Source organism: Vicugna pacos, chromosome 13, assembly GCF_048564905.1.
Source record: "Vicugna pacos chromosome 13, VicPac4, whole genome shotgun sequence".
Classification (NCBI taxonomy): domain Eukaryota; kingdom Metazoa; phylum Chordata; class Mammalia; order Artiodactyla; family Camelidae; genus Vicugna; species Vicugna pacos.
This window is the reverse complement of record NC_132999.1, coordinates 59,459,510-59,484,408: the sequence shown is the minus strand read 5'-3', so window position 1 is coordinate 59,484,408 and position 24,899 is coordinate 59,459,510. Positions and strand designations below refer to the sequence as shown.

Below are 24,899 nucleotides of genomic sequence, written 5' to 3'. Positions count from 1 at the left end.
TTTTTAAGAAATGTCATGCTGACTTTAAAAATTCAATACTCTAGAGCAAAAACACTCAGGCCAATTTTCTTTTTAATATTTCATCTTTTTCTTGCTGTAGAATTTAGTGTAACTATTATGATTTGCAGTGTAGTGTGAAATTAAAAAAAATCTTTTACTGAAGAGAATTTCAAACATAGACAAAAATGGACAGAACAGTATATTATTGAAACCCTCTGTCCTCATCACACACCTTCAACAGTCCTTCAGCTCCTGCCCAACATTGTCTGCTCCATGCTCCCATCCACTTCCCCTTCCCCATATTATTTTGAAGGAAATTCTATACATCACATCGTTTCACCTGTAAATAATTCAATGTGCATCTCTAGTGGGTAAGGACTTTTATTTTTAGTATAACCCAATACCATTTTCATGCCTAAGACATTGATAATAATTCCTTGATATCTAATATCCCGTGTTAAAATTTTCCAGTTGTCTTATGAATGGCATATGTACTTTTTAATTGTTTGAATTAGGTTCCAAATAAGATCCTCACATTGCATCTGCGTGATACATCTTTTAAGTCAAGCAGATTTAAGATGAAGTAGATTGCACCTTAAAGTAATTTTAGGACTCTGGAATTTGCCTACTGCACCTCAGTGGTACAGTTTAATATGTTACTCTGATGCAAATACTTTGAATCAATCAAAAAGCACTGTATCCACTGACATATTTTCTCATATTTCTTAAATGTTTGCTTCCTTGTACATAGTTGAGAGGTTTACAAGAATTAGTATAAGGTGGTCCCTGTTATGCTGTCACCTGGCACTTTGTCATTGCACCTAGTGCCTAGTGGTATCATCCTGACCGTATTACTACGTATTACTACGACTGACGCTGTCTAGACTTCATCCTACTCCTAGGAGCTCACCATGGCATCCCTGCTCTGTTGACCTACTGTTCCCTAGACTCCTTCACTCCTTTCATTAAATTGCAATCATATTTGTGATGCATTTCCTTTCAGCTGATATGCATATTTACATAACTTTTATGCATTAATAGTCTTTCATGTGAGTCAATATTACTCAATTAACGATCTCTGCATATGAGCTTCTTGAGAGCATTTGCTGTGTGTAAGAGGATATTTCACTAGGTGCTTAGTCAGAAAAGTCTGCTCAGATGTTCTTTATGAGAGGATCAACAAGAAAACCCTCCTGCTGAACATCGTTCTAAAATGTTCTCCTTCTAGTAAGAGTTCATTACACACACTTGATTCTTCCTATGATAAGTTGGAGGTCTTAAAAGATGTTAGACTCTCCACTTTGGCGTCCATTCTCATTGTAGTTGGTTGGAATAATAATAACTCCCTACCTTGAGTTAGAAAAAGTCACCCCTCAGAGTAGAGGATTAGAATAAAAGGTACATTGAAGGTGCATTTTGTGTGAGCACCAAATTGCCCTTCCTGGGTGAATTGGGGCTCCATCTCAGTCTCCATTTGCCCCCACGGTCAGGTGTCATTTTTGCTCATAACCATAGGCAGTGGCCCAGCAGGCCTCCTATACAAATTCTATTTTTTTTTAAAGTTGTTAGTTCCCCAAACCAAAGAGCAAGATATACAGCAGAAATAAAAGGAAGCTAGTCTTGGCAAAGGAGAAGTAACAATATCTAGTTTTAATAATCAATTGTACTGTTCATTGGTACATGTTTAGCAAGTGTCAAACTTTCAGCTAATTTATTAAAAAAGAAAAAGGAAAGGTTGACGTTCTGGTATTTCAGTTGTTTCTAAATGTCCCTTTTAACAGCTTTCTTGAGCTTTAATTCACGTTCTGTACAGTTTACCCATTTGAAGTATACAACGCAATGGTTTTTTTAGTATATTCACAGAATGGTACGGCCATCATCAAATCAATTTCAGACATTCTCATCACCCAGAAGGAAACCACGTACCCATTAGCAGTCACTACCCATGCCTCTTGCCCCTGACTGTGGGCAACCACTAATCTGCTTTCTGTCCCTGTTTCTTTGCCTATTCTGGACATCTGCAAACCTTTTAAATGTTAATGGAGCCATCATATTATTAGACAGAACCATACAGCAAATAATTAATTGGCCAGTAATTTGTATACATAAGTGGTATGAAGGATAGTCATTTTTCAGCGTTAACTTTTTCCATTTGTTCCTAGAATGTGATTATCACTTAATTGATTAAATATATGTATATATGTGTCTATATGTGTGTGTGTTTGTATGTGTATATAAATATGTATGTTTGTGAACAGCTGACCCTTGAACTACACAGGTTTGAACTGTGCTGGTCCACTTGTATGCAGATTTTTTTCAATAAATGTAGTACCCATGTTTTCATCTTACCGATCTTTGAGTGTCAGGAAAAGTTTGTATTCCATTAGAGATCACAGTATGTGGAATCAAAAGAACTAGGGTTTGATCCTAATTCTATCCAAACTGTTTCATCTTCCTGCCCTGGAGTGAGTCATTTATCATTTCCTTCATTTTTGAGGCGAAAATAGCAATATGCAGATTGTCAACTGCATAGAAATTTGCTTGCCCATAACCCCTACATCGTTCAAGGGTCAACTGTATGTATGTAGATATGTATCATACATGTGTATACATACATACATAATCACTAAATACATGTATATATTTAATCAGTCACGGATGAGTCTAGCTTCCCAGCAGAAATATTGTTTATTGTTTTTTTTGTAATCAGGAAAACAATTTTTTTGGATATAAAAAGTACACCATGTTTGCTACGAGAATTTTAAACAATACCTTGATGTGAATGCCTCCTAAAACACCTCAGACATAAGCACTGTGAACAGTTTACCCAGATGTTTTGCATTGTGTGCTGACATAACAAATAATCTTTAATTTGTTTAATCAAAATAAGATCATATTATACATTTTATTCTGCATCTGGCTTGCTTGCTTCTTTCTTTCGCATCTTGCCCTTTTGCACGTGCTCCACGTCTGTCTTACGTAGACCTGTTATAATTATTTTATGGCTACATGGTCTTCCACGTTTGGGTGGATGGTAATTGATTCCATCAAGTCACCTGTTGATACTCTCAGAACCTTTTAAAAAAGGAATTTGGACTTTGGGTAATCATTTAAATGTAATAAACTGTCACATGTCACACCTGTGTTTGGCTGACTGTGAACTCCCACCTGGGAGTGTGTCTACCGGGCCAGTGTCCAGTTTGTTCCTGGGCTGATGTGTGGGTACCACAGGTTACGGGCAGGGAGCACACAGCAAACTGTTTCCCTTTGGCGCCAGACTGCTGCTTCCCATGCTAGAGATAAAATTGTCTCCTTTGAATTATTTCTTGAAATGTCTGTGGCAAACCTGCATATTGTTTGCAGAACAGCTGTGTTCTGTGAAGCAGTTTTAAGGAGCTGTTTTAGGAGCTGGGCTGAATCTGTGCTTCTTCCTAACATAATTTGAAGTTGTTTTTAAAACTAGTCTATGTTAGTACATCTCATGACTAACCTCTTTTTCCTAGATGGTAACTACAGAAGATACTTAAAATTAACAGGCTTTCTAACTTAATTTGCTTCCGGTTAATTGACACTTTTATTCGTCTAACGGAGTAAGTTGGGTAACGCTGTGATAGCAGAAGGTCTTTTAATGTTTGGTAGAAACAGGACATTTAAAAATACGCAATTTCAAACTTCCTGAAGTATGAAGCATGTACCTGAAGCAGCGCTGCTGGCACGTTCGTGCCCGGGAAGTGCAGCTTCCCACGCTGCAGGTCTGCGGATCTGAGGTTAGGCGTCTCTGACAAGCCCCTTGTGGGTGCGGCTCTGCCCACTGCTCTTGGAGCAGCAGGAACCGGGAGCTGCATCCTTTTCCAGGTTTTGGTGATTCTTCCCATCTGGTTGTGACTTTTTGTTTTTACTCAACGTGTTCCTCTTTCAGAGCTTGGATTATGATCGCTGTATCAATGACCCTTACCTGGAAGTTTTGGAGACCATGGATAATAAGGTGGGTCCCTTATTGATCTCTTGGGAGTGGTCTTATGACAGCTTTGTTTTCTGTTCTCAGTTCTCCAGTAAGTATGTGTACCCCTTGGCCTTTTAACTGTCCATGAGATATCCGCATTTATTCCTTACACCTTCATCCTGCCAACCGGAGGACCCACTGTCAGGGCACCTGGCCCAGCCACTTGGCGTTCATCAGCCTTTCACTGTAGAGCACCTGCCATACCAGGCATTACCACTGTGCCTGCTGTCCACATGGAATCCAGTCTAAACCTGGTTGGCTGAGATGTATTCCTTCCCTGCAGCCAACATAACCCTGTAATAAACTGCGTCATTCTTTTCCTTTGTGAACAGAAAGGTCGCAGGTATGAGGCGGTGAAGTGGATGGTGGTATTTGCCATTGGAGTCTGCACGGGGCTGGTGAGTAGGCAGGACGTGGGGAGATGGCCGGCCAGAGGGCTGCGGGGGCGAGGGGGCCAGCTCCAGCCTGGTGAATAAGTTGTTTGTCATAGTAACAGAGACTGCCTTCTTTCTCTCTCTCTTTTTTTTTTTTTAAATAATAATCCTGACACTTTTTTTTTTTTAATTCTGACACTTTTTCATGCTTCTCTTTCTTTCGTTTTATGAAATGAAAGTGAGCCATGCAACTCTGGTGCCCTTTAAAGCACTCGAAGGCTTGGTCAAGACCTAGCCCTATGGAGTGATGTGGTCCCGCCGGGTAGAGAGCAGAGTGGGGAGATGTTGAGGTCACTCTGTTGGGAAAAAGCAAAGTAAGGGGAACAAAACAGTGACCATTGTGCCCTTTCCTCTAGCACAGTGTGCCAACAAACAGCACCACAGATCTCCGTGAATTCATTACGTTGTCCATCTTCCCTGCACACTGCTCATTTTACCTAGAAGGTAGAGCTGGCAGTTGTGGGTAAGGAATATGCCTGGAAGCACAGGGTTCGGGGTCAGCATGTTCACAGGTGAATCACAGACAAGAAGAGATTATGAAACATTGCCAAAGATGGCAGTAGCGAAAGTCTGGAACCATTAACTGCTGACTCATTATGCTTAAACCTGGAGACGAGAAGCTGGAAAAGTCAGCAGTCAACATGATAGCTGTCAAATCTGATTTTCTATCAATACAGTGTGAGAAAAGGGGATTGTCTTAGTCATTTTAGACTGCTGTGACAAAAATACATGGACTGTGGGGCTCACACAACAGACATTTATGTCTCACAGCTCTGGGGTCTGGAAGGTCCAAGACCAAGGCACCAGCAGATTCAGTATCTGCGGAGGGCCCAATTCCTGGTCCATAGATGGTCATTTTCCCACTGTGTCCTCACATGGCAGGAAGGGTGAGAGCTTTCTGTGATCGCTTTTATAAGAGCATGAATCCTAATTCATGAGAGCTCCACTCTCATGACTTAATTACCTCCCAAAATCCCCACCTCCCAATACTGTCACATTTGGGGTTCGAATTTCAACATACGAATTTGGGGGTGGTGGGGGAACACAGACATCAGTGCATAACAGAGGTTATATATAGTCTTAAGCAGTAGCCTGTTTATCACCATTCTCTAGAATCAACCACAAGCCTCATACTTTACCAGATATACCCATTAAACAGAAACACACATTTAAATATAACATAGCCACAAGGGCTGTCTACAATTTGTACTTTCATGGCACTTGTCAAATATTTTTCTGTAACAAATTCAGAGGTCAAGGAACATCTTACATCTTAGTTAAGATTAATGGCATTTGGGAGGTCTCTTTGGTAACATCATGATGGATACCATTGTGGGGGCAACTTGGGTTGATTTAATTGTTCTGTTGACGTTTCAGAGTGTCTGTTGTGCTATATATGTTTCTGGTTGCAAATTTCCCTCTAATGAGCATAGTCATTACTCAGCTAGTTGTTAATCTTGTGCTACTTTGATATCGAAGTCCTTTGAACTGGCATCTGTCAGTACTAGCAGTTTCACAGAGCGCCCTCACCTTCCAGGAAGGCAGACCTGCCTTTATCATGGAGCAAGGAGAGCCTCTTGCTACTGGTTCTCTTAGACTTTGATCTGTCACCATGTATTGTTTCATTATTTGAAAGCCTCCAGGCATTGGCTTGAGGGAAGGCCAGAGTTAAAGGCACAAAAGCCTTTGATCCTGGATCCACAAAATCAGAAGTTTTTCCAGTTCTCCATTAAGTCCTGAGCATGGACTTCTGAGAGCGGAACAGTAAAACTGGAGTGGTTTTCTCTTATTTACCAGGGTAACCATTGGCTCTAAGATGGTTGTAAGTCGAAATCATGGCTTATGAAATGTAAAACAGTAACAAGAAACATGTGAAAGTCGTATACTGCACCCAAGTGAATGTTGTCTTTCACAGTAATATCCTACTGTCGTAAGCTATGCTACGTTTATCCAGCCGAGCATCGCTGAAAACATGTTTAGAATTTTTCTTTTGAAACTGTCTTTGGCAAGAGCAGTGCAGGTCCTCCCACGTCTCCGTGCTGTTGCTCTCTAATCATGGGTGGCCTTCCTTGGTCTCAGATCTTTTTTTGGCAACCCTTTTTCTCTTTCTGTTTTACTCTCCTATCAACTTAGCTGTACCCCCTTCTTCTGTTCCTTGGAGGGGCCGTGGGGCCAGGCTTGGGTGGGGATCTCCTGTAGCCAGGGGTGCATGTGACCAGCCAGTGTAGGCAGCGGAGGAAGGTGGGGCTTCACGGGGGGCTGCCTGTAACAGTGGGGAGACCTGGGTGACGGCTCACTTGCTCTTCACAGGTGGGTCTCTTCGTGGACTTCTTTGCTCGCCTCTTCACCCAGCTCAAGTTCGGAGTGGTGCAGGCGTGTATCCTTTTCACGGTTCTTGGTGTTCCCGGATGTCAGCAGTTGCTGACTCGGCTTTCCTGTCTGGAAATGAGTTTAGCAGTAGATGTGATCTTTGAAGAGCTATTTATTAGCCATTTGGGTTTAAGGGTTTTCCATTATCATTGAAGGGCACCAGAGAAAGTCTTGAATGGAGAGAGAGAGATGCTCACATTCATGGTTCGTAAAACACAAACCATGGATGCCTGTTCTCCCTAATCTATAAATGCAGTGTGGTTCCAATGAAAATTCCAATGGAATTGTTTGTGAAACTCAAAAATTCTCTCCCTAAACTTGTATGGAATAATAAAGCGCCCCAAAGTAGCTGAAATAGTTTTGAACAACAGACGGGGGACTTCATATATTCTCTCTCTCTATTAAAGTCTTTCTCTTGTGTCCTTCAGTGATGTCAATACAATTTAAGATACAGTAGCTGAATTAGTGTCATTGGTGCTAGGATCCCCAATTAGACCAACGGAAAGAAATAAAGAAGCAAAATTGGCCCGTGCATATATAGAAATGTGGTAAATGACAGAGTTAGTGATATAACTCAGTTAAGAAAAGATGATGGGATATTGGTACTTTGTACTATAAATTAATTACAGGTGGGCTGAAGATGTAACGAGGCAAAACTTGAAGAGGCTATATGATGTCAAGAATAGGGAATAATTTCTTAGCGCTCCAGAAGGCACAAAACGAAACGATCGATAAACTTGACCACGTCAAAGTAAATGTTCTATTTCTACAGACGAAAAACCCCAACCCACAACAATAAAACGCCATAAACAAGCTGAAAAACAAGTCCTCAGCCCAGGAGAGGTTATCCCCTGTGCATTTAAGAGATGAATAATTAGTATTCAGAATAAAGGCGTAACTGCAGCTCAGTAAGAAAAAAGCCCAAACAGCCCAAAAGAAAAATGAGCAAAGGATGCAGACAGGCAGTTCTCAGAAGGGGAAAGCCAGCCAATAAATAAACCTGTGGATAGTGCTCACCTTACCACCCGCAGGGAAATGCAAGGTAAGGACACAGGAAGGTGCACCCCCCTGACCCCTGAATTTCTGTTGTAGACGTGCCTTAGACACGTACAGAGATGTTCATTGCAGCTCTGTGATTGCAGAAAGCTGAAATTGCACCAAATGGGAGAATGGGAAAATTGATGTTCATATAGTATAATTTTATGCAGAAGTTAAAGTAAATGAACCAGAGCTGTTGTATCAACAGAGCTAATTCTCAAAAAAAATGTTGAGGGAGAGAAGGAAGGAAATTGTGGAACGTGCATTGCAGTGCATCAAGTGCGATGCCATTGTTTTAGTGTTAGAAACACGGAGAACGATGTGGATGCATGTTGGAAACACAGGTAATGTCGCACAGTAGTTTCAAGTTAGTGGTTTCTTCCAGGGGGAGAGGGAGGGAAACGCAAGGGGTTTTGTTGTTGTTGTTTAAGTGGTATCTAATGTTTTCATTTTTTAAAAATACCTGGAGCCAATACAGTGTAACATTTGAGATTTGCACGGGCTGTGGGAGTACAGGTATTTGTACAGCTTGTAATGTGGGAAGCATTTCATAATTTAAAAATGGTTCCTAATGTAGGAGACAACAGGCTTTTTTTTTTTCAAGTTTATATACGGAGAACAGGAAGATGTGCAGTAAGTAAGCAACCAGTGGGTTTTAGAAGAGGAGAAGCTGCCTCATTTTTGGTAATGGCAGGACCGCCCCTGATTGGCAAGCCCGTGTTCCTTAACCCAGTGTCTGTAGCGGTGGAGGAATGCAGCCAGAAAGGCTGCCTCGCACTGTCCCTCCTTGAACTCTTGGGTTTCAACTTGACCTTCATCTTTTTTGCGAGCCTTCTTGTCCTCATTGAGGTGAGGTGGTGTGGGTGTTGCCTTTTTGCTTACAAGGTTTTGGATTCCTGCGCTCATTTTTTTCCACCTCCATTTCCGGAGGGTCAGGAAACTGAATTAGACTTAGAATATAGATTCCTGGAGGAAGAGTGGCCTCTTGTTCACTTAGGTTTCTGAAAGTAAAGGTTTCTGCCTCTGGTGAGATGAAAGAGGAAAAATAGATTAGGAGGGTGGTTCTCAACCTTGGCAGCACATTAGAATCACCTGGGGAGCTGTAAAGATGACTTTAAATAATGTTAAATTACCGAAAATTTAAATACTTTAAACTTTAAAAGACTCTAAAATAACTTTAAAAATGACCGATACCCAGCCCGGAGTGAGGCAGGACCCTCCCGAGGTGAAGTGCCCGCACTGATGGTTGGAAGGGCCCCCAGGGGGTGCTGAGTCACCAGGAACCCGTTAGAAGTACGCAGCACCAACTGAGTTGGAAACCCACGGCGGGAGGGAGGAGGGGGCCGCCTCGTGTTTAACCGGCCCCTCCAGAGATGCCGATGCTGCCAGTGAAGGGAGGTTCGCCCTCTTTGGCGAGGCCGTCCGAGGTAGGCCACAGACCCTGGGGAGCCTGAGTTTATGGGGGTGCCTGCTCTCCCATCAGCCAGTGGCAGCGGGTTCTGGGATACCCGAGATCAAATGCTATCTGAACGGTGTGAAGGTCCCCGGAATTGTCCGTCTCCGGACCCTGCTCTGCAAAGTCTTTGGCGTGCTGTTCAGCGTGGCTGGAGGTAAGGAGGGTCTTGCTGACTTTTATCCTTCAAGCATTCAAGGGGCAAAGATGAGGAGAAGCGGTAGGTATACACATTAAGCAGATTCAGATTCGAAGGGCCTGCCCGCAAACAGAGCTCTGCACTTTCTGTGGATGGGTTATTTTTCACATGCAGACTCTGTTAATAAGTTACCATTCAGAGGTACCTGACAAGCACACCATTTAGTTTTGAAGCAGAACAACTGTCTAGTTGGCTCGTGGAGTTGGCTTTTAGCAAAGTCAGCAAGCTTTTTGTGTAAAATGCCAGCAAGTAAATAGTTTAGGCTTTGTGGGTCGAGAGGTGGAATAGGAGCTGTTGCGTAGGTCCTTACACTTACATAACCGCCCAAAAGGCAGCCACGTGAGAACGTAAAAGCCATTCTGAACTCTCGGGCTGTACAAAAGCAGGCAGCGAGCCTGTCTTGGCCGACAGGCTGCCGTCTGCTGATCCCTGACTTAGAGTTGCAAGATTATTTTCTCCTATTTGATGGGCATTCGACTTACTCTTTCTCTTATAAACCCATGTGATTATCTGTTTTATAGTTGTCAAGAGAAAGTTCTGTGTAATAAAGGTCTCCTGACCCAGAGACCGTTCTGTGCTGACTGATGGTCTCCCCCTTTTCCACCTGTTCCCAGGACTCTTTGTGGGGAAGGAAGGCCCCATGATCCACAGTGGAGCGGTGGTGGGGGCTGGCCTCCCGCAGGTACGGGTTGATGGGCTGGGGAGGATGGGAGGGTCCCTCCAAGTGGGCCTCCTGCGCTTGGGGCACGACCAGTTGAACTTGGGGAGAATCCACTGGGAGCACTCTAACATGGCCTCTGGAATCTGATATCAGTTTGGGTTGATGTGAAAACTATAGTCTGTCTCCCACGAGAGCAGGTAGCTGTATCAAGGTTTTAACCAGCCCTGCTGAGTCCTAGGAGCAGAAATGGGACCTCGAGAAAGTCTGTTCAAATGGAAGTCACCTGTGCTCCCACCGCCATCGCGGGGGGCGATGAGGTGACTTGAGGGGTGTCTCAGGGCCGCCAGATCCCCAGGGGCTGAAAGCGGTGGCTGAGATGGTGTCAAGCGCAGGTCTCGCTGATGCCATCGGAGGTGGTAGGGGAGTAACAGCTGCTGCTCGTTAGGCGCGATCTGGGCCAGACTCTCCCTGTGCCAGCTGCTTTGTCCTCTAAAGCCACCTCAAGGATTCAGTTGTCCTCATCACCATCATTCTCAGACGAGGAACTGAAGCTCAGAGAGGTCAAGGAGCTCGCTCATGACTCCAGAGCTCCCATTCTCACGGGCTGCTCCACACTGAGATGTCGCCTCTCCTTGTGAGCAGTTAGTTACAGACATTTCTCTGTCGTGTCCTAAGGGGAGGGAGTCACTGTGAGTTATCAGAGCAAAGGAGGGAAGACTCTTTGGTCCAGAGCCCCCCCTTTCTCTCCCTGTGGCTCCTGCCTCATCTCCTCCACGTCCAGCCCTGGCCTCCAGAAAGTGAGCTGAGAGGTGGGAGGAAGCCAAGCTAGGGTGGGTTGGAAGTTGGCTTCCTTGGCCCTTCCTGTCAGCTTCCCCAAGCAGATCTCACACCATCTACTGCAGCAAGTTTCAGTTCCTCCCGACCCTCTGCTTAGCCCTTTGCGTTCTCCTTTCCGATTTGTTGACTGTGTACAAAATGCAGTTTCTGAAGATCCTAGAAATCTAGGGGCAGGAAAAGAAGTTCCTCCCCAAAGTAACTTCTGTTTTCCCAGGCTGCTGTTCTGGACTTTTCCTTCTCCTGACATCCCTGCCCAGGTGCCCTCAGGCCACGGGGACTCACCTGGCACCTTGGATTTCTGCAGCCTTCGGACCCTCTCTGACTGTTTTCTCTTGTCCTAGTTTCAGAGCATCTCCATACGGAAGATCCAGTTTAACTTCCCCTATTTCCGGAGTGACAGGTACGAAAAGGTTAGGAATTGGGATTTTTTGAAAAAAACCAAACTGTTCATTTACTGCCACTCAGACCCTATACTTGCCCTCACCCGGCTCACAGTCTTCCCTGCTGGGCAGGCTGCATGCAGAACCCGACTGTCAGGAAGGACGTGGGCTGTGAGCTATTCTTCTGAGAGAAAGGAGCACGAGGGCCAAGCTGGCATCATGGCTTCTATTTTGTCATGACACAAGGCCCAGAAGCAGCTCAGACAGTGAAGAGCATGGTCCAAGATCAAAACCACGGCCAAGAGAGTCCACAGGCATATTATCAAGAAGGGTTTATTTACTCAGTCAGCTGCCTCTCAGAGTTGGAAGGTCTCTTCCGGGCGCTCTTTGCCCTGTGGGGTTTGCAAGTGTTACTGACTTGCACACATGGCAAGGCCCTTGCGATCAGGGGCCCAAGGGTCCGGGTTGTGGTCCACCTTCTCGCCACGGTGTTCCTGTGGTCGTTGTCACCTGCTCCTCTGCACGCAGCCCCGCTTGGACATTCTCACTGGTGCTACACTCTGCAAGGGAGATCTGGTGAGCACGTGGCTCGGCAGTGATGCCAGAAATCTTCCGTCTGGAAGGAGCCGGTCCACCTGGCAGAGCTCCGACTGGGGAGAGCGTTTGGCTCATAGGTGAACAGTGTTTGCTACTGAGTCCGCCTCCCCAGGGGCCTGCCCTTTATAAGCCCTGACTCTTCATGGGTCACAAGATACTAAAATGTTGACGCATAAGGAAGTAAAAAACTGCCTTTTGCAGGCGAGGGCTCTTTCTTACATAAATTCTCTCTCTCTCCTCTCCTCAGAGACAAGCGGGACTTTGTATCAGCAGGGGCGGCCGCCGGAGTGGCTGCGGCTTTTGGGGCTCCCATTGGGGGCACCTTGTTCAGTCTGGAGGAAGGCTCGTCCTTCTGGAATCAAGGGCTCACGTGGAAAGTGGTGAGGAGGACCTTCCCCTGAACTTGAGCACACCCCGAAATGTAAACCAGGCACTCCATACGCCTGCCAGTTATTTTTCCCGCTTTTTGGTGGTTTACAAGAGACATACTTTAGGTACAGTTATAAATGTCTGCAAGTAAAAGCAGAAAAGGTAGACGTTGCAAAAGCGAACCAGAGTAAGGCTGGTGTAGTTGTTTGTTAACGTTAAAGAGGATTGTGAAACAAGGGGAATCACCGAAGTGGAGGCGGGACGTCGCAGTGATGAAAGGCTCGATTTAATCCATGCTCCTAGTTCCCTGTGATTTGATGAGACTGGGAGAGTTGACGTTGTTGGAAACTCCTTTGCTCTAGACACCCATAACCTCTAAGCTCTGGACTTTTCTGTGCTTTCTATGTTAATACCCTTCCCATCGCCAGTCAGACTGCCGTCAGCCTCTCCTGATGAACCGATCTGAAACAGGAGACCCGCTGTGGTCCTGAGGCAGCGGCGGGGCTGGATGCGAACCTCCGGCTCCTCCCTCAGGGGAACCTATTCTTCCTCTGCTGTTTACTGTCCCCTTTTTGGCACAGGGTCTGGTGCATAATAGGCTCTGAATAAACAGTCCTTCGTGATAGGCTGTCGGAATGAAAATGTCTTATAACCTGATTTCCAACTTTTCACACCTGAGGTGTATTTACTGCCGTGCTTACCAGAGCCCTGTGTCCAGACCCAGAACTTGCAGGTCTCTGTGGAGCAGTAGGCTTATGGGGATGTGTCTGGGAGGAAGAAGGACTTGTCACTATTGAATGTTCTTGTTTTTGTCACCTGTCCTCTAGCTCTTTTGTTCCATGTCTGCCACCTTCACCCTCAACTTCTTTCGTTCTGGGATTCAGTTTGGAAGTTGGGGTTCCTTCCAGCTCCCTGGATTGCTGAACTTTGGAGAGTTTAAGGTATGTTTGTTTTGTCCTCGCCCCTAGAATTTCTTTCTTGACCCATGCAAATTGCTCTTAAGTGAAGTACCAGAGAGAAGTGATCAGAATGGTAGGCACCTCTCTACCCTGAGTCTCCTGCATGCCACCTGCGCTCTGTGTGGGCAGGATTCTGGCACTGCCTGGGCTCTTGTCCCTGTCTTCTCTGCTCTTGTCCCTTCCTGTTCTCATGGGCACTGTGGTTTTTCTCTCTCCCTCCCTTGCCCCTTCTCTCAGTGCTCTGACTCTGATAAAAAATGTCATCTCTGGACAGCTCTGGATTTGGGTTTCTTCGTCGTGATGGGGGTCATTGGGGGCCTCCTGGGAGCCACATTCAACTGTCTGAACAAGAAGCTTGCAAAGTACCGTATGCGAAACGTGCACCCGAAACCTAAGCTCGTCAGGTACCCGTGCAGTCGCCTCCCCCGCCTGCCGCGGCTCCCCGAGCCCTGTGTGGACCTGGCCATCTCTCCCGAGGAACAGACCCCGATTCCCACGCCAGCTTCAATTTCATGTCTAAGACAGAGAGTGTCCATCTGCTCTTTGTCAGACAGGCCAAGAGGGCTGGGCTGAGCTCCGTTTACAGCAGAGCTGCTGACTGGCTCCCAGCCTCTCTCAGCTCGCCCTCAGGACACACGGCAAAGGCAGTGTCCGCCGTGCCGAGGGGTGCGCTCTCATGTGACTCCCCCCGGACTTAAAATGGAAGGCTCTTTCGTTCCTCGGAGAGAGATGATGCGGACACAGCAACCCACGTTGCTGGCTGCCCCCTTTTTACTTACACATTGCTGAAACGCAGCGAGTCGTGATAAATTCTGCACATGCGCTGACTGACTCGGAGCTGCTGTGAATACTCTGGGGGAAGAGGGGTTGGGGGTAGGCAGTTTTTTAGTTCCAAAGACCAGGTGACTTTTTACCCGTAATAACAGCTGTGCTTGCCTCCTAGAGTCTTGGAGAGCCTCCTGGTGTCTCTGGTGACCACCGTGGTGGTGTTTGTGGCCTCCATGGTGTTAGGAGAATGCCGACAGATGCCTTCTGCGAGTCAAGTCGGTAATGACTCCTCCCAGCTGCAGGTAGCTGCCTTTACCCTACACCCACAAAGAAGCATCCAGGAACGTCTGATCTGCCTCTGTTTAGAACTAATAGATGCGTTGGGTCCATTGTTCCACACCTGTATCAGATTTCTGAGAGAGGAATTCATGCAGAGAAATCACTTTCTACCTAAGAGAGGATGTGCACGGAATTTCCTCTTTCTCACTGTTGTGAACAGTCCTGGCCGTCACAAAGGGGGCTCCTCTCTCTCCCTCTCTCTGTTGAACAAAACTAATTTGAAACACACGTTCAGGAAGCTGACTGTCTGCTGCTTCTCTGCGCCCCAGTTTACTCTTCTGCCTCTCCTCCCCTGAAAGGCGCCCACCAGCCTCATTCAGGATTGTGAGAGAGGTACTCTTAAGATGGGAGAAAGGAGTGCCTGCCTCAGGGCACATGGTGGTCCTGGACCTTCCTGGCATCTTCTGGTTCCTACTGAGTTTAGGCACTTACAGGCATATGTCCTTTCTCATTTCCCCTTCTCCTTTCTTAGGAATATGTGGTATTTTCTAGAACCTTGCCCTGAAAGAGCAGGGTCAGTGAGGTAGGCATTGTAGCTTACTCTGCCCTGTGTTTCTTGATCCCCCCTGTGGGTCGGAGTACTGGCCTGTAGGTGGAGGCTGGAGGTTCTGCCACTCAAGTCCCTCTGAGCCCCTTTGGGCTTTTGTTTTGAGTGACTGTCTTTCCGTGTCCCCAGGAACAGTCAGCGAACAGCTGGAATTATTAGATCCGAGGTCCGCAAACTGTGGTCCCTGGGCCAGAACCAGCCCTTGGCAACTGCTTGTTTTTGTATAGCCCCCAAACTAAGAATGGTTTTTACACTTTTAAAGGGTTGGGGGGAAAAAAACACAGAGAAGGAGTATGCAACAGAGCCTGTATGTGGCCTGCAAAGCCTGAAATGTTTACTGTCTGGCTCTTTATCAAAAAAATTTGTTGAACTCTGTTACTAGCTCTTCCCCCAGGCTACCTCATTATCAGATCAATAATTTCCAAAATGTGTTCTAAGGAACACTGACATACATGGTTCAAGAACAAACAAATGGAGAAGTATTCTATGGTCAGTTGGGTTAACCAGAGCTAAGTAGGTTTAATACAGGACTTCCTGGGGCCTTTAAAATTCTAGTAAGTGTTGGGAACGTTTATTGTGTGCCAGGCATTCCACTAAGCAATGCACATACATAACCGCATTTAATCCTTACTACTGTGGTGGTGGCTCGTATTATCCCCGTTTTACAGATGAGAAGACTGAGGTCTTGACCGAAATCACTCAGCTAGTAATATATAGCAGGAGGTGCATATGAGTCTCATTTTATAGATGAGGAAACGGAAGCTTCACAGAATGAATGAAATGCGTGAGAGTCAAAGCCGTCTGACTGTGGAGGTTTTTCTCTGCATTTCCCAGATACACTGATTTCCAGCAAGTGCTGTGGCACTTCTGTATGCATTTGGCCACAGGGCTCTTTCCAGAGCATCTTCAGGACTGGGGTTCCTCCAGGCATAGTTTGGGAAACACTGCCTGTGTTGGTTATTACGCCCTTGTCTCAGTCTGTTCACCCTCATTGTTCTGAACAGGCTCCTTTGCCAGTACCTCCCTGCCTGGTTCTGCCAATAGGGGGCACTCTCTTGTTTCCTATGGCAGCCTTCCTCCGGCTGTGTTGTCCAGCCAGGTCTGCCTGGTAGGGTTATGCAAACCCGTCACCTAGTGTTACAGTGCCACATAAGGGCATCTTTACAGTGTCTTTGATAGAATCGAATCCAGGGAAAGCCGGTCTCCTTGGTTAGCTTTGTATTAACACTCTAATCGTAGGCCCAGTGCTAGGTGTGAGTTCCACCCCCGTACCATTGTACACCTTCAACCAGAAAACAAATACCCCTGCCCTCTAATGAGTCCAGCAGTGCCGGGATCTTCCCTTCCCACACAAAATGATGAAGAGAATGAGATGGCTGGAATGTGGAGAAATAACCTGCTCCTTTTGCAGCTTGAGTTTTGTTCAGCCATGTCAGGGAGGCGGCCAGGAGCTTGGCATCTGCATCAGGCCTCTTGTGCGTGGGTTTTCTTCCATAGCAAACTCGAGGCGGAGGCTTTTTCAATTTAGAACCAAAGTTGGGGCACTAGGTCAGGCAGTGCCCTGAACTCTCCTCCACAGATCCTTGTCCACTCCCGGCCACTTGTCCATCACCTGCCTTGTCCTCCACAGTCCGTGGCACTCTGGAGCCAGGCTTCCAGCAGTGCCACTTACAAAATTCCCACTGGGAGAGGACGGCGAGCCAGCTGCATGGTGAATCATAATTGTAGTTACATTTTTGTTATGAATGTGAATGAACAGGAGCCCTCATCCTGATTCTTTCATTCTCGAAAGTCAAGGAATCCAGTGTCACAGTCAGCTGCTTGGGTGTGAATCTATTTTTTCTGCCTATATAATTTATGGGTAAAGCTCACAAGCCAGACTGTTTCAGCCTGGCTGGAGACATCCGCCTCGGAGTCTCAAGTGCCCTGTTCAGGGGCCCTTGTCCTGACTTTTTGATTCCTGCTTGTTAGGTCACATCAGAAGATGTGAATTCAAGTATCAAGACCTTTTTCTGTCCCAATGATACCTACAACGACATGGCCACACTCTTCTTCAACCCCCAGGAGTCTGCCATCCTTCAGCTTTTCCACCAGGATGGTGAGTCTCTGAGGGGTTGGGGGCTTTTTTGGCAAGGAACAAGTGATTATTCCTCTGCACCTTCTGTTGACCTTCAGATGCAGCTTGCCCTTAATTCTGAGCAAGACCAGGACTTTTCATTGTGTAGTGTCATCCCAGAAAAGATGAGGGTGTCTGCCTCCGGAGGCAGAGGTGAACCGGTCGGGGCGCAGAGGGACCTGGTGGGAGCAGAGGCGGTCTGGTGGGCCTGGGCGGGCTCAGTGGGACTCAGGTTGGTTCTTGCTTTGCAGGTACTTTTAGCCCCATCACTTTGGCCTTGTTCTTCATCCTCTATTTCGTGCTTGCGTGTTGGACTTACGGCATTTCTGTTCCAAGTGGTCTTTTTGTGCCTTCTCTGCTGTGTGGAGCTGCTTTTGGACGTTTAGTTGCCAATGTCCTCAAAAGGTACTCTGTGTGTGTGTGTGTGTGTGTGTGTGTGTGTGAGAGAGAGAGAGAGAGGGAGAGAGCACGCACTTGTGACCACATGTGTACGTGTGTGAACCATACCCCCCTCCCCAGGATGATTCTAAGCCACGTTCTTTGTTTCTCTGTTCACCAGCTACATTGGATTGGGCCATATCTATTCGGGGACCTTTGCCCTGATCGGTGCCGCGGCTTTCTTGGGTGGGGTCGTCCGTATGACCATCAGTCTCACGGTCATCCTGATTGAGTCAACCAACGAGATCACATACGGCCTTCCCATTATGATCACCCTGATGGTGAGCATGCCCCTCTAGGCCTCTTTCAGGTTCAAAGCCAAGTTCCCCCTACACCGGCCTCTTTTCATGTCTTTGTGTTTCAGGTGGCCAAGTGGACAGGGGACTTTTTCACCAAGGGCATTTATGACATCCACGTGGGCCTGCGAGGCGTGCCGCTTCTAGAATGGGAGACAGAGGTGGAAATGGACAAGTAAGGCCGTGATGTCTGTTCATCGCTTCATTCCAGAACTTATAAACGCTAGAGCCTGAGGAATGTTTGTGTTAGGTAGCAAATGGCCATTCAGAATCTTGAGCTGGAAGAAGGCAATACTGAATAACAACAGGAAAGTCCTTCCAACTGCGAGCGCGTCTGTTCCCAAGCATGTTTGAGAGGGTGGAGCAGCCGTGTGGGGCCGGGAGCCGGGGCGGGCAGGGCCGTGTGGTGCTTTGTCCAGCTGGCAGGGCATTCTGGCTAAACAGGAAGTGTTATGATTGAAGGTTTGAAGTTAGGAGCTAAGGCCTGTGAGTGAGAGCTAGCCGCCTCGTGTGGGCTTAATGAAATGTCATACTATCAGCAGTGATTATTCTAGGCGTAATCACCGACTTATCTATCAGCCACAAATAGTTTGGGCCTCCCACATCTGGGTATCATGCAAGGCCTTACAGTCTAATGCGGGGGTCAGCCAACTTCTAGAAAGGGCCAGAGAGTAAATATTTTCAGCTTTGCAGGCCATGTGGTCTCTGTCACAAGTGTTCAGCTCTGTTATTTTAGTGCAGAAGCAGCATAGACAACATGAAAATGAGTGAGCGTGACCAGATTGGACCTGTGGGTGACAGTCGCCATCCCTGGTAAAAGGGGCAACCAAACAATTTTTATTTAATTCCAGTATAATTAGCAATTCAGTGGTGATACACGGCACGTGCCGTGGAGTGCTGAGGAGGGCCAGCCAAACCCCCGGACAAGCGGAAGGGGTTCGTTGTGAGGGGACGCTTGTATTGAGCCAAGGGTTTTGGCCTAGCCATCTGACAAAGTGGGGAAGGGCATTCGAGGCATGGGGAACAGCATGTGCAAAGTGTATAGAAGTAAAAAGGAGCACGTGTGCTCAAGGAACCACTAAAGATGGTTCAGAAGAGGGGCCCCAGGTTGTCCAGGCAGTGCAGGAGACCCGAGCAGCCCCATCACAGCTTGCTCCGGGATGCCATGGGCTCTGTCTTGAGGCTGGATGGCTTCCCCCCCTCCCCCAGACTGCGAGCCAGCGACATCATGGAGCCTAACCTGACCTACGTCTACCCGCACACCCGCATCCAGTCTCTGGTCAGCATCCTGCGCACCACAGTCCACCATGCCTTCCCGGTGGTCACGGAGAACCGGGGCAACGAGAAGGAGTTCATGAAGGGCAACCAGCTGATCAGTAACAACATCAAATTCAAGGTAAAGAAAACAGCCCCGGAGGAAAGGTGGGCGATGAACAAGTGGTTCCTCTATCCTGGGCTTGCCACACCCCTCAGACGGGGTGGCCCTGGTTGGCTCTTGTGGAAATGAGCATTCTTTTCATTGTATACGGCAGTGAGGATGGACTTGATAGCGAGAATAGACTTAACAGCGAGTGTAGACTTGACAGAGAGTGCTGACTTTATTAGGCCATCAGGACATGTGCTCATTCTCACTTCAGTAAGCATGTGGATAGACGGTTGTTTTAATCAGCAGTCTTCAGTATTCAGTGCAGGTTGTATCCGGGAGGGTTCTGAGTTGCCAACAACAGAAATGGACTTCGACCTAGTTAAGAGAGGGAAAGAAGTGAGTTGGAAGCCACAGGATGGACAGGGAAGCTGAGGAACCAGAAGCGCTGCACTCGGCATGCAGGTGGCTGGTGGACCCCTGTAGGTACTGGGGGCGTCCACGCTGGGGAGGACTCCTGCTGCCTCACTTGGGTGGCATGCCCACCCTTGGCTTTGGAGACTGGGGGGCACATCAATGGACAGGCCCACCAAGACATGATGTAGGAGGGGGTTGTTCCCCGCTGGAGATCTGAGAGGCTGTCCCCAAATCAAAGGAGCCGGGATGTTGGGCTGGCAAAAACCTTGGGGTCTGAGAGACTCCTTTGAATCACAAGCCCCTGAGCCACTGTAAAGGGTCTTGTAGTTCCCATGGGGGCCTGTGGCTTTGACCCTCACTGTCACCCAGATCCTTACCCAAGTGGCTGCTGCGTGCTGGTGAGCCCGTGCGCAGCCATCCCGGCTCCCTGGCAGCCGCCTCCATCATCGCCACCCGCTCCCACCCACAGAAGTCCAGCATCCTCACCCGAGCTGGTGAGCAGCGCAGACGGAGCCAGTCCATGAAGTCCTACCCGTCAAGTGAGCTGCGGAACATGTGCGATGAGCACGTGACCTCGGAGGAGCCGGGGGAGAAGGAGGACCTCCTGCAGCAGATGCTGGACCGGAGGTGAGGCAGCCCCTTGCTCAGGGCTGTTCCTGGAAACTGAGGGAGGGGTCTGGAGACGGGGACGGGAAGGGGTCCTGCTGAGGGTGTCCTAGGCAGCGTCTGGTTTTTGTGTAACAGATACACTCCCTACCCCAACCTATACCCTGACCAGTCCCCGAGTGAAGACTGGACCATGGAGGAGCGCTTCCGCCCCCTGACCTTCCACGGCCTCATCCTGCGCTCGCAGCTCGTCACCCTGCTCGTCCGAGGAGTCTGTTACTCCGAGAGCCAGTCGGTGAGTCTCCCTTCTTGTCCGCACCGGGATTCTGGAGGGCACGAGGGCGGTAGGAGCGCAGTCCCTGTGTCTGCTGTCAGCCCCTCGTCCCCCGCTGCAGGCAGGGTCTCTGCAGGTGACACTGAGCCGGGTGTGAATTCCCCTCCAGCCCTTCTCCCCGTGGCCCCTCACCGGTTGTCAAGGGTCCCTCTGGCCTGCAGGCTTCCAGCAGGGTTTCTGCACTTTCATCGGCGGCACGAGTGAGCTTGGTTACATTATGTCATCAAAAGAAATAGTATTTTCCTTGTTAATTGTCCTGTAGTTCTTTTTTCTCTTTTGTTCAGTTTTTGTAGAGATAAGCAGAGGGGATGGGGTGTGTTCAAAGTGGTTCCTATAGTGACCTGTGCCAGGAGCCGGAAAAGTCGACCAGAGGCCTAGTTCCCAAACTGACCCTCCTGGTTCAGGTCTTGCCCATGGGCGGCCAGCCTGCGGTCACTCGTGATCTGACTGGCCGGCCGAAGAGCAGCTAACATGGGCAGGACAGGAAGGGTCAGGGTTGGGGAGGGGCTCAGGCTTGGGGTGTGGCCTGTGGGGAGGCCCAGCCCAGCTGGCAGGGAGTAGAGGTCTGGAGTGGAGCAGAGGGGATGAGGAAGTGGGAGCGGGGAGGTGGGCCTTGCCTGCACGCGGAAGCCGGCCAGAGCTGGCCTGAGAAAGCTCCGGGAGTCGGGCGGGGGACAGGAGGGCTGTGTGCAAGGAGGTGTTAAGCAGGAAAAGATGGGGGCAGAGCAGTGACTGGCATTTGTGGTTACTATGCCCAGCCAGGGAGCTGGTGGTGGCGGCCCAGGTGCCCAGGGATGGTCAGAGGCAGTGAGAGCTGAGGGAAAATCTGGAAGACTCCGGATGCAGGAACAGTGGCAAAGCTACTGCGTGAGTTTCCTGAGGCTGCCATTGCCAGTTGCCACGCATCTGAGTGGCTTCAGACCACAGAAATGTGCTCTTTTGTGGTTCTCAAGGCCACGGTACAAAATCCAGGTGTCGACAGGGCCGTGCTTTCCCTGGAGGCTCCAGGGAGGAGCCTTGCCGCCCTGGTTTGCGGTGGTGCCAGCAGTCCTTGGCACTCCTCGGCTGTAGACACATCGCTCCTGTGTCTGCCTTCTTGTCACATGGCCCTCTCCCTGTGTGTGCTCTCCTCTTTTATAAGGACATCAGTCATTGGGTTCAGGGCTCGCCCTAATCCAATAGGGCCTCATCTTGATCACATCTGCAAAGACCCTGTTTCCAGTAAGGCCACGTTCACAGGTACCAGGAGAAAGGATTTGGACTTGTCTTCTTGGGGGCACAAGGCAACCCACACAGGTACTATTAGTTAGCACCTTTCTCACTGAAAGGGAAGTTCAGAGAGATGAGGAGACTCGCCCAGGGTGGTGCAGCTAGGAATGACTGAGAGCTGGCTTCAGATGACAAAGTCTGACTCCAAAGCACCTGTTCTGGCTCCCGCTCTGCCCCACCGGCTCTCAGACATAGTGAGGGAGGGGAATCTAAGTGTGACCCTGCCAGTCGCTGTCCTTGGTGCAAGGACCATGTCTCGGTTGGGATTGCAGAGTGCCAGCCAGCCGCGCCTTTCCTATGCTGAGATGGCGGAGGATTACCCGCGGTACCCCGACATCCACGACCTGGACCTGACACTGCTGAACCCGCGGATGATCGTGGTGAGAAGGGCCTCCCCCGGGACGAGGCCCAGGAAAGGAGGCCAAGGGCCCATCCCTCGCAGACCACTGCTCGTCTGCGCAGTTTGGGTCTCCTCCTGGGCAGGGCAGAACTGGCTACAGGTCACCTGTGTTGTCTCCTCTGCAGGATGTCACCCCGTACATGAACCCTGCGCCCTTCACTGTGTCCCCAAACACCCATGTCTCTCAAGTGTTCAACCTGTTCAGAACGATGGGCCTGCGGCACTTGCCCGTGGTGAACGCGGTGGGAGAGGTGAGTCTGAAGTCCAGCTCAGGGAGGCAGAACCTGGTGCCTGCAGCCACACCTGTACACCCACCCTTCTCCTGGCAAGGATCCTCTACCCACTACGCTGCTGGGAGACAGGGCTTCTCACCCAGGAGGAAGCAACAGAATCCCACAGGGAGGCCTCTGCAGCTCCCCCACCAAGGGTGAGGGGCAGGGAGGATGGGGGAGCCAGGAGACTGCAGAGACTGGGGTAGCTTGGAGAACCCTTCCCTCTTTGCCTCCTGGGAGTTTCTTATGTGCCATCTCTGTGTAGCCAGCAGATGTCGCCAGTGTCACACTGGCCTCCTTTCTGCAGCCTAGAAAAGCTTAGGGCAGGCTTGCTATTCTAAAGCGTTCCTCTTCACCCTTGACCTGATGGCGCCCCCTTGAGGACAGGTCAGTTCCCCACCTCTTACGGGCATTTGTAACATTAAATGAGAGAACTTCAGGCAAGATACTCAGGGAGTTTTAAAAGATAAAATACCTAGTAATTATTGCTACAGGATTTTCATTTTTTTTTCTTAGAATTCGATTTTTTTCTTGCAACACAAATATCGGTATTTGATTGTAGAAAAATATGAAAATACAGATAAGCCAAAAAAAGCCAAACTCCTATCTCTACAGAAGTAGTCATGTTAACTTTTCATTATTTGCCTTTTTTCTGGGTGTCTAGAAATAGAGATTTTATATATCAAGTTTTAATGAAAATGTTATCACTGTTTATGCTATTTAATACCCTAATTTTTCAATTAATCTATAAGAAATGACTTTCCACATCAGAAAGCATTCACTTAGGATATCTTTTTTTTTTTTAAGTGTTTATTTTTTGATGGAGGTACTGGGACTTGAACCCAGGACCTTGTGCGTGCTTGGCATGCACTCTGCCACTGAGCTCTGCCCTCCCCCTACTAGGATATCTTAGTGGCTCAATAGCATTCTGTTGTACGATATCCAGTTACTTACTCGGTTGTCCTCTGTTGTGGGATATTTAGTTAAACTTCACTGTAGCGGTCACCTTTTTAAGGCTTCTGGTCCATGTTGCCAGGTTGCCCTCCAGGAAATGACGCCTCTCTAAGGTGAGGGTGTCAGCAGAACGCTGACAGCACAGCGTGTTCTTACACGGTTTTAGTTGCAGGGGGTCAAATTGTGGTCCTTGAAACACAGCTGCGCTGACAGTTCTAACACAGGTTATGGTATGGGGCGCCCACCCCAGTGACAAACGTGAGTCACTGCCGTGTCTGTTTTCTGAACAACCATTTAGGAAAAACTGTTTCTCTGGACTCTCATCCTCTGCTGTACTGCAGTCACTGGGTGGCTTTTTTTTGGGGGGGTGCTCCCCACACAAAGTAATTCTCTGATTCTCTGGACGCTGATTGGGCGTCCTGCAACTCAACTCAGTTCTGACGCTGTCTACATGGAGGCAGCATCCGATCCCTCGGGTTAAGGGCTCAGTCCCACGAGAGTGTTCATCATGTCTCCCACCCCGCACTTCAATTGTTGATCCGAAGTCCAGGTAGTCACCTGTACTTCTGACTGGCTATAAATAGGAGGTTCCCATGACGCCCTTCTCACAGGACTCAGGAAAATGCTCTCCTAACACCCTTTTGTAATAAACTGTAACCTACTAGCTTAGAAATGCCAGATGGAAGAGGTGCACAGAGCAAGGGGTGCCGGGCGTGGGAAGGGGTGCCAAGCTTCTGCGTCCTCTCCAGCGGGCAGGCCACCCTTCTAGCACCCTACGTGTTCGCCAGCCTGGAGGCTCTCCAAACCCTGTAGTTCGGGGAGTGTTAATAGAGACTTCATGACATGGTCGTGATTGATTATGTCGTTGGCCACCATTGGTGACTGGTTCAACCTCCAGCCCTCCCCCCACAGGTAGAGGGTGGGGATGAACGCTCCAATCCTCTAGTCGCAAGCTTGGTTCCCCAGACAACCAGCCTCCATCCTTAGGGGCTTTCTCAAAGTTACATCATTAACATAAACTCAAGTATGGTTGGAAGGGGCTTGTTATGAGGAATAAAAGACACCCTTATTACTCTGATCACTTAGGAAATTCCAAGAGTTTTAAGAGCTTTGTGCCAGCAACTAGGACAAAGACCAAATATATATTTCTTCTGATAAATCCCAGCATGACAGTGCCTCGGGTAGTTCTGAAAGATGGGGTTTCTAAGCTGTGGCAGGGCTCACAGCCTCTCAGAAGCCTTCCCTGGGCCACGCACCGTGCACACACAAGAGGCAGGCTGGGTGTGGCAGGCCCTGAGAATGCTGGAGCCCGTGGGTCCTGTTTAACCACGTTCAGATTTTAGCTGCCCCAGCCAAAAGCTTTAGGGGCTGAATTCGTCCCATTGGCCTCCAGCTTGAGATCCCCGGTTGTCTCCTTGATCTTCCCACCTGGAGTTTAGGCAGCCTTTGACGTGAGTGCGCTGGTCACGTCACCACGTCT

At 48.4% G+C, this 24,899-nt stretch overlaps 1 protein-coding gene across 2 annotated transcripts in view; it reads left to right on the top strand.

The window, feature by feature from the left end:
- The window catches only part of CLCN6 (chloride voltage-gated channel 6), a 31,454-nt gene that overhangs the window by 3,447 nt on the left and 3,108 nt on the right, over positions 1 to 24,899 (top strand). The window contains exons 3-22 of one of the 2 annotated variants that reach the window (XR_001458963.3): positions 3,920 to 3,985; positions 4,336 to 4,401; positions 6,748 to 6,814; positions 8,588 to 8,694; positions 9,329 to 9,455; positions 10,112 to 10,179; positions 11,337 to 11,395; positions 12,220 to 12,352; positions 13,169 to 13,282; positions 13,538 to 13,704; positions 14,244 to 14,370; positions 16,926 to 17,052; positions 17,322 to 17,475; positions 17,630 to 17,789; positions 17,873 to 17,979; positions 19,014 to 19,200; positions 20,054 to 20,211; positions 20,363 to 20,485; positions 22,066 to 22,173; positions 22,319 to 22,449. Coding sequence is in view for 1 of the 2 variants with exons in the window: in XM_006196661.4 (XP_006196723.1) it covers positions 3,920 to 3,985; positions 4,336 to 4,401; positions 6,748 to 6,814; positions 8,588 to 8,694; positions 9,329 to 9,455; positions 10,112 to 10,179; positions 11,337 to 11,395; positions 12,220 to 12,352; positions 13,169 to 13,282; positions 13,538 to 13,704; positions 14,244 to 14,370; positions 16,926 to 17,052; positions 17,322 to 17,475; positions 17,630 to 17,789; positions 17,873 to 17,979; positions 19,014 to 19,200; positions 20,054 to 20,211; positions 20,329 to 20,485; positions 22,066 to 22,173; positions 22,319 to 22,444 (2,385 nt within the window). In the remaining variant the exon portion in view is untranslated. Of the gene's footprint in view, positions 1 to 3,919; positions 3,986 to 4,335; positions 4,402 to 6,747; positions 6,815 to 8,587; positions 8,695 to 9,328; positions 9,456 to 10,111; positions 10,180 to 11,336; positions 11,396 to 12,219; positions 12,353 to 13,168; positions 13,283 to 13,537; positions 13,705 to 14,243; positions 14,371 to 16,925; positions 17,053 to 17,321; positions 17,476 to 17,629; positions 17,790 to 17,872; positions 17,980 to 19,013; positions 19,201 to 20,053; positions 20,212 to 20,328; positions 20,486 to 22,065; positions 22,174 to 22,318; positions 22,450 to 24,899 lie in introns of those variants that run through there. The other variant, XM_006196661.4, reaches the window with a different exon arrangement.